Consider the following 16,275-nt stretch of genomic DNA (forward strand, 5'->3'; position numbering starts at 1 on the left):
TTGGTGAATCTTGAGTTCATTTATGAGATATCTTCATTTTTGTTCATCTCAAACAGCTCGTAGAGTCTCATATGCTGATTGACTTTGGACTCCTTAACCTTACTGGTGCCTTCATAGGTCACTTCAAGCTTTTTCCAAATCTCCTGTGCTGACTCACAACCTGAAATCTTATTGTATTCTACAGCATCTAAAGCACAGTGAAGCATATTTATAGCCGAGGCATTATTTTGTAATTTTCTGAGGTCATCCTCTGTCCACTCAGCTTCGCTCTTAACAATTTTTTCATTGTCAACAGTTTTATATGGCACATGTGGACCTTGAACAATTGCAAGCCATGCACTCATGTTTGTGGCTTGAATAAAGTTTTTCATCCTATTCTTCCAGAATGTATAATTAGATCCAAAGAATAGGGGAGGCCTAGTGATTGATAATCCTTCAGGGAGTATCTGTGTTGTTTGGTTCCCTGAAAGGAAACGAGTGCTGTTCTCACCCATTTATAGGATCCGCTCAAGATAGTTATATCTTTGAGTAGAGAGCTTAGGCTCTGATACCACTTGTTGGTCCCGTGTGATTAGTTCCAAGGGGGGGGGGTTAGGAACTAATATAACTTTTTTTGTTTAATTATATGCTGACTTAGTTATTTTGCAAGTTGGTCAGCTCAGCTTTTGGTCAGCTTGGCCAGATATGCTATAAGACAGCTTTGGACGGATATTGACTAAAGCTGTTTTATTTATAAGTTAGATATTGACACTCTTGGAGGTCAGCTTCTAACTCAGCACTTGAAATTACTCACAGTCAACTTTAAACAATTTTATATGCTGAGTAAATTTCACATACAACACATGCACATATATATATATTAAGAGAGAGTTTAGAGATTACTCAGTATCACTTATCCTGGTTCGGCCTCTCCGCCTACGTCCAATCCCCAGAGTCCTCCGGGCTTTTAGAATCCAATACTGAGCTCTTTAAAGGTAGAGCACAAACCAATTACAAGGAAGTTGAATATGCAAGAGTACCTTCCTCTATTCGTCTACTCAACTCCTACTAAGTGCTACAACCCAGCACCTAGATTTCTCTACCACTGAATGTTTACAGCCAAACACTCAGCACAGCACTCTCAATTTTACAATTGATAAACACTTGTTCCTTTTCAGATAAAGAACACTTTAGAAGATTACAAGTAATCACTCTAGCATTTACACAAAGAATGAAAGATGGGTGTAAGATCTATTTTTGTAACTAAGTGCTTTTGTATCTTTTCTCTCTTGTATTTTTCTCTTTTGTAATCCGGCAATGATCCAGGGATTTTGATTGTCCTTATATAGGAGAAAATCTGGGATCGGATCATTTTGAAATGATGTAGCCGTTAAGGTTAAAACGGCTCTTTTAGGGGACAGATTCTGGTCAGCTTCAGACTGTTCCGACCATTCCCTTCCTCTGCATTTCTTCAGACGTCAGGCTTGTCCTCTTGCGTCTGGCTTGTCTTTTTGTGTCAGTTGTCCTTTACCAATAATCCATTGACCCATACATCTCGGAATGTGCCTTCTGCGTATTTCCAAGGATTCAATTATTGGTACAGGGAGGCGGTAATCATTGTCTTTTAGCTAACGACTTTTTCACGCTGTCCTGAAGAATCACTCAGCTTCTACTTCGTAAAACCTTGTTATTTGCATTTTCCAATCTGAGTATAAGTTTAGTCAGCTCAGCTTCATGGGACAATTGTTGTGGGCATGTATGTCTTTGTCTTTTGATGCTAAGTTTGATTCCACTCAGCTTGATACTTTAGGCTTCTATGCTGACCTCTTCCTGTTTTACTTTTTATATTTATCTTTTATTTATATTTATACTCAACATTGAACAAACGGATTAGTACAATTAAAATAAAGCACATAAATTTAATTGTCTCTTAATCATGGATGATTTTATCAAATCAAAATCTTGTGGAAAGGTGTTTCAACATACACTAATATGTCATCGAAGAACACTAATACAAACGTCCTCAAATAGGGTTTAAAGACCTCATTCATCAAACTCTGGAAAGTGGATGGTGCATTTGTAAGGCCAAACGGCATTACGACAAACTCATAGTGTCCTTCGTGTGTCCTAAAAGCTGTTTTATGGATGTCTGCAGGGTGCATCCTAATATGATAATAGCCTGTGGTTAAATCCAACTTAGTGAAAACAGTTGCACTGTGTAATTCATCGAATAACTCCTCAATGACAGGTATGGGAAACCTATCTTTTATGGTTTTTCTATTGAGTTCCATGTAATCTATACACATTCTCCAAGTGTTATCCTTCTTTTTAACTAACACCACTGGTGAAGAATAAGTGCTTACACTGTTCTGTATAGTACCATTGTCTAAGAGTTCTTGCACCATCTTTTCTATAGCATCTTTTTGTAAAAAGGAATGTTTATAAGGTCGAATATTAACTGGTGTGGCTTCATCAATCAATGGAATTCTATGGTCATGGGCTCTTTGTGGAGGCAAGGAGATGATTTTGTTGAAGATGAAATAGTATTCTTCCAGTAAGGGTAAAAGTTCAGGAGGTATTTCATTAGGAACAGGAACATGAGGATTTAAAGGTTGTATTTATGCTAGGTAGGCTGTATGACCATGGTTAAGCATCTTAAGAACATTCTGTTCAGAGACAAATCTCACTGAAGTTTGTGTTATGCCCTGTAAAGTATGGTTAGTTCCCCCCAAGGTGAAAGACATTGATAGGGAATCGAAGTTCCAGACTATGTCTCCTAATGTAATCAACCATTGAGTTCCCAAAACCATTTCACACCCACCTAAGGTCATAACCAAAAAGTCTGCCACATAGTGTTGTCCCTGCATAACCTAGACGAACTTCTCACACATATAACAACATTTAATCACTTGCCCATTAGCCACAGTGATGCTAACAGGTGGTATACAAGTCAGGGCACATCCCATCCCTTTTGCAATTGTAAGATCTAAGACATTGAAAGTGCTACATGTATCTACCAATATGTGTAGAATCTGCTTCTTGTGAACTCCAGTCAATCTCATGGTATGAGGAGCCATTTCTACTGCACTGCCCATTGCACATAAGGAGATTACAGGCATATCAGTGTGATCCTCTACTTCATCTGGACAGCTAGGATTTCCTTCCTCCTCCGGACATTCCTGCACCATAATCATGTGCATATATTTCTTCTTGCACTGATGGCCAGGAGAAAACTTCTCATCACACCAGAAACATAAGTTTTTAGCCCTCTTGTCAGCCAATTCCGCCTCAGATAACCGTTTGGTTTTAGGTTGGGGATGAGGGATATATTTAAAAGGTTGGGCTGGAATAGAAGTATTACTAGGTAAGAATTTTGGGATGTTTGGAGTAGGTAACAATGGTGGTTTGGCAGTGTGTGAGCTAGGACCAGTTGTATAATTGTTGGTATAGGCAATGGTTTGGGGTGTGGGTTTGTTGACAAGGGTTCGCCCTGGTTTAAGAGCTGTAAGATAGGCATCTTGAATCCTAGCTAATGTGTATGCCTGTTGCAGAGTTTTTGGACCTTGCATCAGTAAGGGATAGCCAATTTCATCCTTTAAACCGCTTATGAAACAGCTAAGGATATTTTCATCCGATAAGGAAACCTTATAGGAACAGATATCAAATGCGTCTATATACTCCATTAACGTACCGGTTTGAATTAATCGTTTAAGATCTGCCATGGGATCTTTATAGACTCGTTCTCCAAATCTGTTCTTAATAAACACAGCATACTCCTCCCATGGTGGCTCCCCTATCTGACCACGATTCTTCAAGGAGGTTTGGTGCCATTCTAGAGCTCTGCCAGAAAGATGTAATGAGGCTAATTTCACTTTCGTGTGGGTAGGTGTTTGATCGATTTGAAAAAATCTTTCACAACGGAACAACCAGCTATCGAGATCGACCCCTTCGAATCTGGGGAATTCGACCTTAGCGAAACGAGTGGGCAGTTAGTAGGGGTATTCATTAGTGTTTTCAGAGGAAAGGTTAACAGAGGAATGGGCGGTGAAAACAGAGTCGGTTTTGGCTGGATTCTTGAATTCCTCAAGAAGGTTGGTTTGGGTTCAGGTGATTAGATCTTCAATGGTTTGCTCCTGCTTCTTACTGTGCTCAGCCATCATGTTTTTCACCATAGTCTTCAAATTTTCTTCGAGTTTCTTCAGATCTTGGGCACACGTACCATCGGCCATGGTAAGTTGGATATGGCGGGAAGAGAAAGTGAGGATCGATGCTCTGATACCAGATGATATATGGTAAAACTGAGAAAGTGAGAATAGAGAAGGAAGAAAGAAGAATTTCTGGACTTAAGAGAGGAGAAACTGAATTTGCATTTTCATTGATAAAAATCCCAGCAGAGGCTCGAGGTACAACTAGTCGTTTCCTGGGCTTGCACACAACACGTGTCAATCCATTCTCTCTCCATAACTAACTTTCAGCTACGGACAAAAATAACCAAAACACAACACAATAGGAATAAAACACAGCAACTAAAAGTAAACAGACTCAGCAGAATTTACATATATCATATTTAAATTGACAAATCATTATAATAATATTTACTTCCTCATTCATATTATAAATTGAACATCATCATTTTCAATGAAACCCTTACAATGTAAGAGAGAGCAATATCAATGTCCATATTAATGTTGTTGGAGCAGTCACCCTCATAATACTGGGGAATCTCCCCTTCCTCAAGCTCGGGATTATCAGGGTCCATTTCCACACCTCCCAAGAAAAACTTAACCTTAAAAACTTAAGCCTAACCCCAAAACCCAAACGCTATGTTCTCTAAACCCTAACACTCCAAACCAAGCACAAAATGGTGAATTAAGGATTGATTCTCCAAGGGAACTCGCGATCAGAGAACCAAAAGGGGGAAGGTTGACTGGTAAATCAATAGATGGTTATAAAAAAACTAGGCATTGTCAGGCAAGGAGTATATATAGATTCTACAAATTTAAACTCAGTCAAAGATTTGAATTTCAGTTTATGGTAATTATTAAGGATTGATTCTCCAAGGGAACTCGCGATCAGAGAACCAAAAGGGGGAAAGTTGATTGGTAAATCAATAGATGGTTATAAAAAAACTAGGTATTGTCAGGCAAGGAGTATATATAGATTCTATAAATTTAAACTCAGTCAAAGATTTGAATTTCAGTTTATGGTAATTATTTATTTCTGTAATTGTAACGTTATCAATGCCTTAATTGTGGGTTTTGACCCAATGCAAGTTGCGCATTAGGAGGTATGAGCTTGTTTACCAAAATCAAAATCAAAATCAAAGCATTTCAATTTATGGTAATTATTTATGTCTGTAATTGTAACGTTATCAATATCTTAATTATGGGTTTTGACCCAATGCAAGTCGCACATTAGGAGGCATGAAAATTAAAATCAAAGCATTTCAAATTATGGTAATTATTTATGCATGTAATCGTAACGTTATCAATGTCTTAACTGTGGCTTTTGACCAATGCAAGTTGCACATTCAAAATCAAAACATTTCAGTTTATGGTAATTATTTATGACTGTAGTTGTGACGTTATTAATGTCTTATTTAACTCTATCTTACCTTTTTTTTTAACAATCATAGTGAAGGTGGCCGAAATCACTCCCAGGAATTGCTCGATCTGAAAGTGTTTGATTTAAACATAAGACGCACCCAAACCTGTGATGAAATAAGCTTCTGCGTTGTTGGCTTATAGAAATCCATTGCAGTCCTAGATGATCTCCAGCTGCATTGTTAGGGTTTAGAGGTAAAGACAACGTTTAATTAGAATTGTAAAGACAAACATAAACATGTGTCCAAAAATATATAAAAAATCCCTACCCATTCACTTGTGCAATCTGCACTCTCTACTGCCATCTCCTTCATTCTCTCTCTCATCTCTCTCTCATGGCAGATACCGGAGTTGTAACCGTCTACGGCAACGGCGCCATCTATGAACCAACCAAGAAATCTCCATTCTCCGTCAAGGTTGGGCTCGCTCAAATGCTCCGTGGCGGCGTTATTATGGACGTTGCCAATGCCGACCAAGCCCGCATCGCCGAAGAAGATGGGGCCTGCGCCGTTATGGCTCTAGAGCGCGTTCCCGCCGACATCCGCTCTCAGGGAGGCGTTGCTCGCATGAGCGATCCCCAGCTAATTAAGGAAATCAAACAAGCCGTCACCATTCCGGTGATGGCCAAAGCCCGGATTGGGCATTTCGTGGAAGCTCAGATTCTGGAAGCCATCGGCGTGGACTATATTGATGAGAGCGAGGTTCTGACTCCGGCCGACGACGTAAACCACATCAACAAGCACAATTTCCGAATTCCTTTCGTTTGTGGTTGCAGGAATCTCGAAGCATCAACTTGAAAACCCAGGTTGATTTCCGGCAAAAGATTCATGGCACACCAAGAACAAGATGTAATATAAATGAACCAATTTACAAATTAAATATATATATATATATCAAAACTTATATTGGGATTTTGATATACAAACCATATAATTATAGGTAAATAAATAGTTATTATCTTCAAACCAAATAATTTTATATTTATTATCAATGACGGAATCATGATTCACTTAGAAAAAAAAAAGTATTTCGTAATGATTTATGAGTAGGATGGTAAATGAGTCGAGCTACTTATAAGCGGTTCGGTGGCTAGCTTGCTTTGTAAATGAGCTGTTTGTGAGCACGATTTGCTGGCTCGATTCGTAAACGAGCCGAGCTTAAGCAGTCCAAACCTCGACTCGAAAGCTCACGAGCATATTCGATTAAAACATTTATGAATAAATTTTAGTTTTGTGTTAGTTTATAAATATCTATAATTAATATTATTTCATTTGTTATTAGGTGAATTCGTTTATGAACATAATAAATGGATGATAAACGAACTATTAATAAACATCTTGTTTATTTATTCACGGACATTTTTAAAAATACATAAATAAATCAATTAGTTTTGACACTAAGTGATTAATAAAGTAAAAGTATAAAAATATAAGAGCTAAAAACATAAAGTGAGAGCTTAAAGAAAAATTGGTGTATTTAGCACAGAAACACAACAATAAAAATTGAGAAATAAATAAAATTAAATTTGTCCGTATTATTTTGGAAGAAGTACATATATAAACGGGTAAAGGTAATAAAGTGGTTTACTGTTATTTTAGCTCGTCCTTAACTATTAGAACAAACCTTCTGAATATCGATCATATCTAAAATATTTATTCAGTTATTAACGCCAGGGGCGGAGCCAGAGGGGGCGGGGAGGGTCGGCCGACCCTCCGGCCTTACCGGAAAACCCTAGGGATATGGTTTTCTCCCTGGCTCCGCGGCGGCGCCGCCATGGTTGGAGCCCCTCCAGCCATGGCGGCTGAAGGGCTAAAGAAGAAGACCTAACTGGTCTTCTTCTGTGTTAAATGGAAAGGGCAGTCTGTTATATTTTTTTTTAAGTAAAAACAGCTCAAAACGATGCCACTTTCTTTTTTCCCATCCGGGAAAATAAGAAAAACCAACATATAGGAAAAATTCATATATTACTCCTTATTTTCTTAAGCTTTTCTTATTTTCTCTCACTCAATTATTTTTTTTATTCTCACTCATCTTCTAACTTCCAAGTAAAATTTATGATTTTTAATAGGGATTACTAAATTGGAGATTCTTTTGAGTGATTTTTAATTTACAATTTTATTTGAAAATTATTAATATGTTTCTTAGAGATTTCTAAAATAGTGTAATTTTACTCCTAACGTTGTAAACCAATAACAATTTTATCCCTAACGTTTATAAATGGGTCAATTTGAGAATAATTCATCAAACTGTCTTCTCGGTCATGAATCTTGTCATCTACACTTCACGTGTATGTCATTTTATCAGTAACAAATTACGAGATATGAAAAAAATAATAATAATAAAATATACTGTCTTTTGTACCAATTGGACAAAAAAAATCAAAAAATTCACCGAATTTATAAATATTAATCTCCAATTCTATTATTAAATTATAAAAAAAACATGAAATCTTTTTTTAGAATGAATTGATATGCAATTGATGCAGAATAACGAACAAAAATATTTGTGTTTTATAATATTGTCAACGTTAAGGATAAAATTGCTCTTTGCTACCAACGTTAGGGGTAAAATTACACCATTTTAGATGTTAGGGGTTAAATTGCACCATTTTAGAGGTTAGAGGTAAAGTTGCTCCTAGCCCAAAACATTAGGTGTATTTTTACACCTTAACCCTTTTTTTGTAGACGGTCTAGCCCCTCCGACCTTTAGGTCCTGACACCGCCAGTGATTAACACAGTTATAAACATATTTCTCCCAACATCCCATAATTTCATATAAAACTCATATTAATATTTAAGTATGTCGTATATAAGTTAATAACAAAAAAATTACATAAAATATTATTATATTATTAAAACAGTTGTACATGCTAAACATACATGAACATACATTCGTTTACTAAAAACTTGTTGAAAGATCCGATAAAAATTTATCTTCTTTGGTAATGTTAGGGTTAATATTGTACAATTTCAAACATTAGGAGATAAATCTAGTGGTCTACTTTACTAATTAAATAATGTAGGCTTTTGATATGCAAACCATATAATGTTAGTAAATATTATTAAATAAATATAAGTTCATTGTTACATTTAAAAGTAAAAAAGAAAAATAACAAATTCAAAATATTAAAAGTATTAATAAAAGTTGATCCTAATTCATATGGGTAATGGCAATTATTTATGTGAACTTTTGGTAAATGGAACCCTCTCATAGTAAATATTTGATTTTTTTTATATCAAAAATAGTAAATATTCTAACTTCAACTTACTACCATATCATTTGAAGAAGAGTGAAGGTGCAAAAATACAAATTATATTTATAGGCATGAGTAATTTTATCTTTAACGTTTAAAATGGTGCGATTTTACCTCCAATATTGGCAATCAAAAGCAATTTACTCCTAATATTAATAACGTGGGTCGATTTCAAACATCATTACAAAACACATATAATTTTTGTGATTTAATAATAGAATTAGAGATTAATATTTTAAAATCCGACGAAATATTTTAAATTTTTTTTATCCAACTCGTAAAAAAATACAATATGTTATTTTAAAAAAAATTCACGTCTAATCATATGTTTGTGGTCTATTATTAATTGGTGATAAAATGACTCACATGTGAAGTGTAGATCACGCGATTTATGATCGAGAAGACCTTTTGATGAATTATTTCTGAAATTGACCGAACTTGCCAACGTTAAGGTAAAATTGTACTTGGCTGCCAACATTATGGGTAAAATTGCACAATTTTATGCGTTAGAGGTAAAATTGTTTCTACCTGTAAACGTTAAGGGTATTTTTGCAAATTATCCCTTTAAATGATAGAACGATTCCAACATTTTAAAATTTTACTTTTTTTTTTCAATAACACCCTCCAATATAATTTCATTAGCCTTTAATCAGAGGTTCTATAGACTTTCACTAATTAGACTTTATGTTTTTAAATTATATTTCTCACCATGATCCACGTTGACCCATGCATTAAATGAAATGATGTTGATGGAGCAAGACGAGTTTTTTATTCGATGGATTTGAAGTTAGACTTCAATTATCACAACTTATGCATAGAGTGTAAGAGGAAATGAAGCTCTTCAAGTTTTTAGAGAATTCAGTTGTTTCACTACAAAAAGGACTAATCATTATATGTTAGCAAGTGTGATCAATGCTTGTTCTAGCTTGGGAAAACTGATTTCGGGGAAAGTTGCACACGAGGCAGTGATTTGTGGTGGCCACGGGTCGAATGATGTTGTTGCTACCGTGCTTATAGACATGTATGCCAAATGCAGTGTTTTGTTTACTCAGACAAGGTGTTTAAGCGAATCTCACATCTTTCTGTCATTCCATATACTCAATGGCTATTGTTGCTGTAAAGTACAGGCTCGGGCAACAATAACTTGAAATCTTTAAAGAGATTATCGATAAAGGAATTAAACAGAACCATGTAACATTTCTGAAAGTGTAAATATTCAATATCATATCATAGTAATACTTTAAATGAGGGAAGAACTTCAACATTAAAACTTTACTTCTTTTTTTCCAGTAACACCCTTCAATGCTATTTCATTAGTCTTTAGTCAAAGGGTTTATAGTCTTTCTCTAATTAAACTTTTTGTTTTTTTATTGTATTTCTCACCGTGATCCACCTTGACCCATTCATTAAATGAGACAACATTCATATGGATGTACAATGCGTTTTTTTTCTAATTTTTTTTCAATTCGTTTTATACCCTCTGATTTAACAAGTGGTATAGACTACTCTCAGCAAAGCTATGCCACATCATATGGGGCCAGCTATGTAATTTCATATTCCATATTCCCTAACTCGATTACAATACACACTTTGTCCTAGCCGCTCTTCTTCCATCTTTCGTCTTGATCGCTCTCATTCCAATTTCGTGATTCAACTCGTCTCGCCACTTCCAAACTTCTTTCCATTCGATTTTTCCATGCATGGTTGTTCTTCTTATTCTAGTTCACCATCTCATTTATTCTTCTGATCGGGTGGTGATTTTGAATACGGTTTCTCATTTCTCATGTGCAACTCCCCTGTCAATCTACCATTGACAAATCTACTTATTTCCAGCTTCACGATTACACTCTCCTCACTCCTTCCACATGGATGTTTTTTCGATCCACTTCATCATATTTGATATTCTTCCGGTCGAGTAGGTTTTTTCATGCGGAATTATAATTTCTCATACACAAAGCCTATATCGATCTATGATCAGCGATGCGAAACAATGTGTGTGTAGGTACCAACATTTTTTATTTTATGTTTGTGTGACGGTGGTGAAGAGATCGAAGGATCATATGAGGATTGATTTTTTTTTAAATTAGAGAGATAGTGAAGAGAAAGAGAGAAGAGAGATGGTGAGTTTGAATTTTTATTTTTGTTTTGGGGCTTGTTTATGATAATTAGATAATAATTGATTAATTTATAAAGACAAAATTAGATCTTTTCTCTTTGACTTTTGACATTTTTTAACACCGTTAGTCAATTTGGATTGTGTTTGCTAATGGAATCAACCTCAAGGTACTTGTTTGCTAACTTTTAAACTACATAGTTTATGTTTAAAAATAATCCAAACCACAACGTTTATTTTTATAATTTCCCTAATAAAAATGTATCCTTATTTATATGGCTAATGACTATTATTTATCTATTGTGTTTTTTTATAAATGGAACTCCCCTCATACATATGTTGGTATATGGATAGGATGAACAAAACTTTTAAAATACCATAGAAAAATTTGTATTGGACTCTTTTAAAATTTCTCTCATTATAGGCTTTCCAAGTAAGAGAACAATTCATATTACAAAAGACTTTTTACGCAAATAATTTAATACATACAAAAAAATTATAAATGTAAACCACAAAAAAATAAAATATTAAATTAAATTTTCAATATTTTCCAAAATAAAAAACATAAGAGCTTAAAAATAAAAACATAAGAGCTTAAAAATATAGAAAGTGAAAGCTTAAAAAAAATAACATGTGTATTTTTATAAAAAATTATTTAAATTACTTATATGACATATATAATAAGGATTGAAGAATTATTTAGCATTTTTTTTGAATAAAGGTTGGGACGAACCGATCAAGGAGCCTGACATCCCAGCCAGGTTGGCACCCCAGGCCCCAAGACCCGAAAACCCAAATGAATAAATAAAATAAGAGTCTTACAGAGGGAGAGGAAAATTAAATAAAGCGAAAACATGAAGCAGTGCAAATATCATCAAGAATAAAAGAATGACAAAAGTTTGGAGAGGCCGGCCACCAGCACAGATTGGTAGTTTGAACTCCGTAGCGGGCAAAGGCATCGGCAGCTCTGTTCCCCTCCCTGAAAATATGAGTGGCGTTAACTTCCATTCCGAAGCACTGATGAAGGCATTTCAACCATTTTTGCTTGATTTCCCAAGGAACTGACTTGGATCTGCTGCGGATTAACTCAACGACGTGTGTTGAATCGGACTCGATCCAAAGTTTTAGCCATCCTCTTTCCAAAGCAATGTCCACTGCGGTGATCACAGCAAGAATTTCCACGATGAGTGTGGGGGCGGAGGGTATTGGGAACGCGAAGCAACCGCGAGCAAAACCCCGCGAAGAACGGAAAATTCCTCCTGCTCCGGCCATGTTTGTTGGACGAAGAGAAGAGCCGTCAGTATTCACTTTTAACCAGCCCGCCGGTGGAGGGGTCCAACGTACGCCAATTAATTTTGGAATCCGAGGAGGAATTGGGTGCACAGACAGTTGCCGGAGGATGTGGTGATCATACGTACTGGAACAGCTGCCGATTTTCATGTTGCTAGACTCGCGGATGTATCTATTGAGCTTGTAAGTCGAAATTTGGATTGAAGGGAGCTCTGCTTCAAAGGTGGCGAGATTCCTCGTGCGCCATATCAGCCAAATACAATGAACAACCGCAGCTTGCCAAAGGCGGTGAACCTGCTTCCCAAATTTGAAGGTTAGCAGAACAGTAAAAAAAGTAGTGAAAGTACCTGAGCAGTTTAAGGCAACGCCAAAGATATGGCTGAGGTGCATCCAAAGGGCCTTGGCAAAGGGGCAGGACAAGAACAAATGGTCTGAATTTTCCAATGAGGAGCAACATAGACTGCAGCGAGGTGCTAATGTGATTCCTCGATTTTGCAGGAGATTCTGAGTCGGTAACCGATCAAACAGTAATTTCCAGCAAGTGCATGAGCGGGATGGAGGTATGTGCTTCCCCCAAATAAAGGAGCTCCAAAGATTGTCTTGTTCCAAGCATTGAAGCTCATAAAACTTTTTTACTGTAAAATCCCCATTCAATGAAGGAGTCCAGAAGCAGATGTCCATGCTATTCCAGCCCCGGTTTACCTCCCTGATTCTATCTTGGATCGCATCAGGCAACAGCTGTAAGTTCGTCCAAAATTCCCCATGCAAGAACTGCTCAATACAATGATACTGAGCTCTTTGAATTGAGGGCGGCAATCCCAGAAGATCCACAATTGAGGGGAAAATCCAAAGGTCTGTCAAAAGTTCAGACGCGATTGCAGGCCAATCCACCATCTTGATTGTAAGCGGATGATATTGAAGACGGCTTTACAAGAAGCCCAAATCGAAGAGGCGGTAATTTGTACCCTTGGGATGCCAGACGGTGCCAAAAAGCGGGTTCTCAACAGCTGGGCGACAAATGAATCTCCTTGAATTAACTCCCACGCAAGCTTCCCGAGAAGGGAGGAGTTGAATTTCTCAAGATTTTTAATCCCAAGTCCGCTGGCTCGGATTGAAGAACAGCAAATTCGCCAAGAAACTGTGAGAAGAATTATTTAGCATAAACTATAACAATAAAATCTTAAAGTAGATAAATTTTAGATTTATCCATAAAATTATTGGTGAAAATCTTATTATACAAAATCACCTAATAATATTTTATTATCTCATAGTAAATATTTGAATTTTTTCCCTCAAAGTATGAATATTTTAATGTGAACTTAATGTCATGATTACTTTAAATGAGGAAGAACTCCAACATTAACATTTTAATTTCTTTACACATGTCGTAGGATGAATTATCCCGTTATCTATTAATATACTTAAAGCAGAATACTGAGGTTGCTTATGTAGCAAATAATTAGAGTTTCAATGCTGATTTGTAATTTTTATAGAATTTAAGATTATTATCTTAATTTAATGTTAGTATTACGGTTTATGAGGAATTTTTGCTACTTTCAATCTCCACGTCTTTCTCAACTGTTTCCCACAAACGGTTTATATCTAACCTCTTTCTTCTTCATTTTTTAAGCTAAGCCCCCATTTTCTTCTCTCTTTTTTTCTTAATCATCCTCTAATTCGACGATGAGAAATGCATCATCGTCATCCCCGTTTCCTGATCTTTCTTTGCAGACCCGCCATTAACGAGGAAACCCATTCACAGCGATATGAATCAACAACAGATTCAGGTAGTAGCGGGAGTGGAAGCGATTTATGTGTGTGTTTTTTCTCACTGATGTCTGGCCTCCATCTCAACTTTGGATGGGTAGTGAGGAGGTTTATTTACCTCTTCAAGTGTGTTTTAATTTTGAGTATTTGTGCTATTTGATTGTCCATATTATGACTCATTGGTATTCTCTTTTATCTTCAGGACTTCTTCTCCAATTGGACTCTTAACTTCTCATCGTTTAATTGATTGTTGTTGTAATTTTCCCAAAGTGTATTACTTTCTGTGGCTCACCAGCTCTCTTAGATAAACTCTAGGGTTTCTCGCAGCCTCTTTCTCAGTCTAGGTAAACTGTTACGGCTTTAATACTACCAAATGCATGCTGATCTCATCCACTATTTCTAATCTATTAACATTTTTTGGTGGACACTATGTATAACAATCTATATTCTGTTTCTTTGTTATCAATTGGCAGTTTGTTAAATATATATTTGTTTAATATTATTTTTTTTCATCTGGTAGCACGTATAATTTGTTTAAGTAATGCCCAGTTCAATTAGTTCTTTCTAGGTGTCTGTGTTTTTAAGCTTCAAGCAATGCCCAGTTCACTTAATTATTTCCAGGTATCTGTGCTTTTAAGCTTATAGTTTTTCATTTTACTATCTACTTAATTGATAGCTTAAGCTACTCCAATTTCCTTTTTTCCAATTTTAATTTTTATTCTGGAAATCATAATTGATTATGTCACATTTCATGTAATTCTAAATTGATTCCTCGATTTCTTATTTTTCAATTTTACAGGGGAATAATATTACACTTTGGATTATTATGATGAGGTAGGTTGTTTAGTTTATTTCATCCTGGGTGAGTTCTAATTTCTCATTTACATCTTTGGATGTTGATACTGTAAGAGGATCTGCAGTTTAATAGTTAACCATGCCTAATTTTGTTCTAAATTAAATACTTCTAAACTTGAAGCCTTAGTTTGATGGTTAATTTTGTGGATTGCTTCTCTTTCTTCCACATTTTGTTTTTGTTTTCTTATGTGCACATAACTAAACTCATTACTTGTTCGAATTGATTTTTCTTATAAGGTATTTAAGAAGGTATACTCAATGGAACTCCATCTGTTTCCTTTGTTCTTTTGTCTAACCATTTGTTTGGAGTTTGAAAATGTTTTATTTTAGAATAATAATAATTTAAATTTTATCCATTTCAGTTCTTTTAGACATAATTTTTTCATGCAATTTCTTACCATGTAGCCTTCAAAAATTGCATACAATAACCATTTGAATTTTCCAAAGTTGATTCATTTCATTGGCATACTTCAGTTTATTTGTATTGTTATAGTGTACAATGCTCTTTCTTTATTGATGATTATATTGTGCATTTTGTAATTTTGTATGACCATCCTCATATTTTGAGTAGATTGGATTTTACTTTAGGGTAGATCTTTATTTGAATTTTTTATTTTGTTGCTGTTATGAATTCTATACAGAACCTGGCATTCCTATCTACAATGCAAGGCCTGACCAAGTGGAGAAAGCTTTGAAGCATGTTTGTCATGCTTCTGCAAACAAAACCAAAGGAAAAGAACTAGAGCTTCTGTTAGCTATTCTTCATGATAATAGTGGATCCTTTTATGGTATGCATTATATATCTTTGCATCAAGTGGCTACTAGAATGTCCATATTTGTGCTTTACAATGCATTTTTTTGTAAAGCTTGATTTGCTTGATTTGAGAAAAAGAAAATGAAGATGTGATTAAAATGAAAAATCAATATGATTATTTCTTTCAGGCGATCTCAAGTCGATATGTGAAACTGATCTTGGATTGATATCACACTGCTGTTTTACAAAACACGTCACTAAAATTAGCTAGCAGTATTTGGCTAACGTGTCCCTAACGATCAATGTAGGTTAGATAAGTAAAAGATTATTTAGAAGTGTTTGAAGTAGCCATGGAATGTGATATTATATGGATGTCTATAATTTACTTGATAAAATTAGTTTTGCCTAATATTAGTCCTGAAGTTATTTTTATTTCTGAGTTGTGTACCCAAGATTAGCAGTGCATACTTCTCATGTAACTTTGATGCAGAAAGTTGCTTCCGAAATGAAAGACATATCAATTCTTCTCCAAAGCTGTTATTTCTGAACTCGAGAGTTGCCGCTTTCCATGACAAACCTTGCTGGCTTGCTCCTTCAAAATAAGATGGCTAAGGCAGGGACTTCAAAAAGTCTCAAAGGAATCAGCAATGGAAAGGGGTCT

The 16,275-nt window shown here is 35.6% G+C and overlaps 1 protein-coding gene across 1 annotated transcript; it reads left to right on the plus strand.

Annotated features, from left to right (window-relative positions):
* Positions 1-5,913: 5,913 nt before the first annotated feature.
* LOC136217469 (probable pyridoxal 5'-phosphate synthase subunit PDX1) lies at positions 5,914-6,379 on the plus strand. Its single transcript, XM_066004071.1, has one exon. It carries the CDS (start codon positions 5,918-5,920, stop codon positions 6,377-6,379), a length of 462 nt encoding a protein of 153 aa, XP_065860143.1. The 5' UTR covers positions 5,914-5,917.
* Positions 6,380-16,275: the final 9,896 nt, after the last annotated feature.

Source organism: Euphorbia lathyris, chromosome 2, assembly GCF_963576675.1.
Source record: "Euphorbia lathyris chromosome 2, ddEupLath1.1, whole genome shotgun sequence".
Lineage (NCBI taxonomy): Eukaryota > Viridiplantae > Streptophyta > Magnoliopsida > Malpighiales > Euphorbiaceae > Euphorbia > Euphorbia lathyris.